We start from the raw sequence: 3,150 nt of genomic DNA, 5'->3' as shown, positions 1-3,150 counted from the left end.
CTGCCCACAACGTTTGGAGTTGTATTAGGGCTAATGTAAATAATTTTGGTTTTCTTGATATTCTAATAATAATATCTCAATGCTATTTATTATATATCAATTAACACACTAAATTTGGTAATTAATGTGCCATAGCAACCATATGATTATAATATAAATGCGAATGAGTTTTTTTTACTTACATTTTCAAGTTTTAACTATTTAACTGTACAGAAGGTATAGAAAGCAACGTATCACAACTTTCATTTAGAAAAAAGGAAATCAGAAATACACTGAATATTTTTTATTATATATCATTTGTTTCCATTAACAATTTGAAAAAGATCACCTTTAACAGATTAAATCTTTCATTTACATGTAAAACATGTGGATGAGGTAAAACAAAAATCACTTTATCTGAAAAAACATAATGAGTTTTATATTTATTAATTTTTAATTGCTAAACACAATAGCATTCAGTCAAATTATTTTTCAATAAAACATTATACAGTTCAAAATAGGTCTGTGGCACTTTGATTCAAACTCGTGTAGTAATTCATCTATATCATTGTCCAAATCATCGCTTTGAGCCATTTTTGTTACCATATCACTTATTAAAAATGCACCAATCGTTGCTTCTTCGTGATTATCCTGGATGTCAATGTTTACTACGTGAACAGGTTGATTATAGATTGACCTTCTAGAGCCAAACCATTCAATTACTTGATCATATACTCTTTCTTCACAAGTTATTATGACATCAAATCTTTCATTACACACCTGAAATTTTTCTGGACAAGGCTTTATTCTTCTATTCCTGTCTAACATATGTAACAGTCCATTTTGAGTGTAGTAATTTTTGTCTTTTTCCATAAGATCATTGTAAATCTCATCGTATAAAACACCAAATTCGTAACAATTAGGCCTATCTGCCGAGGCTCCAGGTAGTTTGACTTTTTCGCCAGTTCCATAAGATTTCACATTAAAACCCTTTTTTACGAGAAACGCGTGAGCTTCCATGCTACGATTCATATTAGAGGAACACACAACCGCAACGTATAAATCACTCATTTTAAAATTAGATCAAGCTACGCTACATTTTGTACATAATAATTGTTAGTGATTCAGTGGTTCCAAGATTGTTTAAATCTGAAAATTAGAAAAGAAAGTTGAACCTTACAAAATATTATTTTATTATCCACATCATAGAAAATGCTTAATTTTATTCGTCAATTCATCATTCTGAATTTCGCCATAGATGCATGATCCGTAGTACCGGTAAAATGGGGCGATTAGGGATTGAAAGGCGAATCGGGAAAAAACCGGGAAAATCTTTCGACGCTCAATATAAGTTTTATATTCGTTGCAAAATCTTCCATTTTTTGTAGTTTAATAGTTGAATGTTGAAAGTTCCCAAAACAACTCTGAATATGCATGATAATAGCTGCTAATTTTTAAAAAATCGCGTTTCAAATTAACTTCCTGTGGTGGTAATTATTTTAGTGCTAGAAACTTTGCTCTCTTTTATTTATTTGATAATAATAGAAGACGACTGTGATTTATAAACGTTATTTAGTGTTTGAACCAGCATATATATTAAAGGTGAGTCTCAGTTGTTATTGGTTTTAATGTATTTGATAAAATAAAAATACATGTAAAAATCTGTTGTTTTTGGGGATATTGGGGACGTCTTAGGTACAAATAACAACGAAAAAGGGGTCAATTGGGATAAGAATACGTGAAATGGAAACGACCTAAGTATAAATAGATACAGATTTGTAGGATTTTCTATGTAGTTATAACAATATTTTTTAAATTTGTTGGTAAAAATCTGGTTTATTCATGATGTTTTTGTCTAGAACTTTTATTCAAAATTATCAATGTGTTATTTTATTGTTTGGTAAATATTCATATTATCAGTTACGTATTGTTTTCTATTTTTAGATATGCTTCGCGTGTACATATCAAAGAGTGCAAAGCCTTTTACGAGATATGATCCTTTAATATTAAAAACAGCAATAGAAGCCTATGAAATTGGGAATAAGCCTTAGGTGAAATAGATAAGTAATTTAATATAAGTAAGTCGATTTTCCACAGACATGTAACAAGAACAATGAAATCTCAAGGTGGAAAAAAATGTCTAAGTAATACATGATAAAATATTTAATATTTGTTCAAAGTGGTATTAATAATATATAGGTATATAGTAATATTTGGTCACACCTAATCTCTTAACCCAGATAAAAATATCAGCCCCTAAGTACTTACCAAGAACGAAGAAATATAAACCGTTTCTAAGAAAGCCCATTGTTGTTAATGCACTATCGATTGCACCTATAATTGAGGTGGCATCTGCCATGTACTTTTGTCAGTTTTTGAATTTTTTTTATTGATGATCACTTTGTTGTTGCAACTAAATAAATAAATAAATTAAAACCTAGTAGTGCCAACCCTAGCAAATTTCTCATTTCGTCCCAATTAACCGCAATTTCTGGGTAAATAGGGATTACACCTATTTTTGCATTTTTTGCTTAAACTGGAATGCTAGTTGCATAGTTTTAAATTGGACAACAAAGATGCCCCCAAGACTCAATGATTTTGATCCTGATATAGCATTATATACATCAACAACTACCTTAAAATTGCTCATAAAGTTGGAATTTGTCCCTAATCGCCCCATTTTACGGTACCGATTTTGCACCATATTATTCTATAGTTTATGACACCTGGTATGAAGTGTATAGGTCTGTGAAAGCTCAATAAATGATCAATAATCGTGGAATCATTATTAAATCTATTAATTTACGGATTAAATTAGGACTTTAGGTAACTGCACTCGTTATTAGACGCGATGAAAGAGACATCATTATTTAAAATTAAATTGTAGTACAAGTAACAGAACTCGTTTCGTCGAGATGCTGCGAGGAGTAAAATTGTATGATTGGTTTTATTTTGTCTATTGAGTATTTCTTCATTTAATGTTAAATTTAAGGTACATGTAGGTTACATGTAGGTTTAAATGTGTAAGTACAGTAGTTTATTAACTCTTTAGTATCTATTAAAGTGCACAAATGTGCGAAAATGAAACAAAACCGCTGGACGTAACTTCTCTGGATCCTCCAAAAAGTCCACTGGAAAAGTCTCAGCAAATGACCACCATTTTACTGAGAT

The 3,150-nt window shown here is 30.4% G+C and overlaps 1 protein-coding gene across 1 annotated transcript; it reads right to left on the bottom strand.

Moving 5' to 3' along the window:
- Positions 1 to 391: 391 nt before the first annotated feature.
- Ssu72 (Ssu72 CTD phosphatase) lies at positions 392 to 1,266 on the bottom strand. Its single transcript, XM_028181786.2, has one exon. The coding sequence runs from the start codon at positions 1,048 to 1,050 to the stop codon at positions 472 to 474; it is 579 nt and encodes a 192-aa protein (XP_028037587.1). The 5' UTR covers positions 1,051 to 1,266; the 3' UTR covers positions 392 to 471.
- Between the last annotated feature and the right edge of the window lie 1,884 nt (positions 1,267 to 3,150).

Source organism: Bombyx mandarina, chromosome 13, assembly GCF_030267445.1.
Source record: "Bombyx mandarina strain Sakado chromosome 13, ASM3026744v2".
In the NCBI taxonomy this organism is placed as follows: Eukaryota; Metazoa; Arthropoda; class Insecta; order Lepidoptera; family Bombycidae; genus Bombyx; species Bombyx mandarina.
This window is presented reverse-complemented; position numbering and strand designations above follow the sequence as displayed.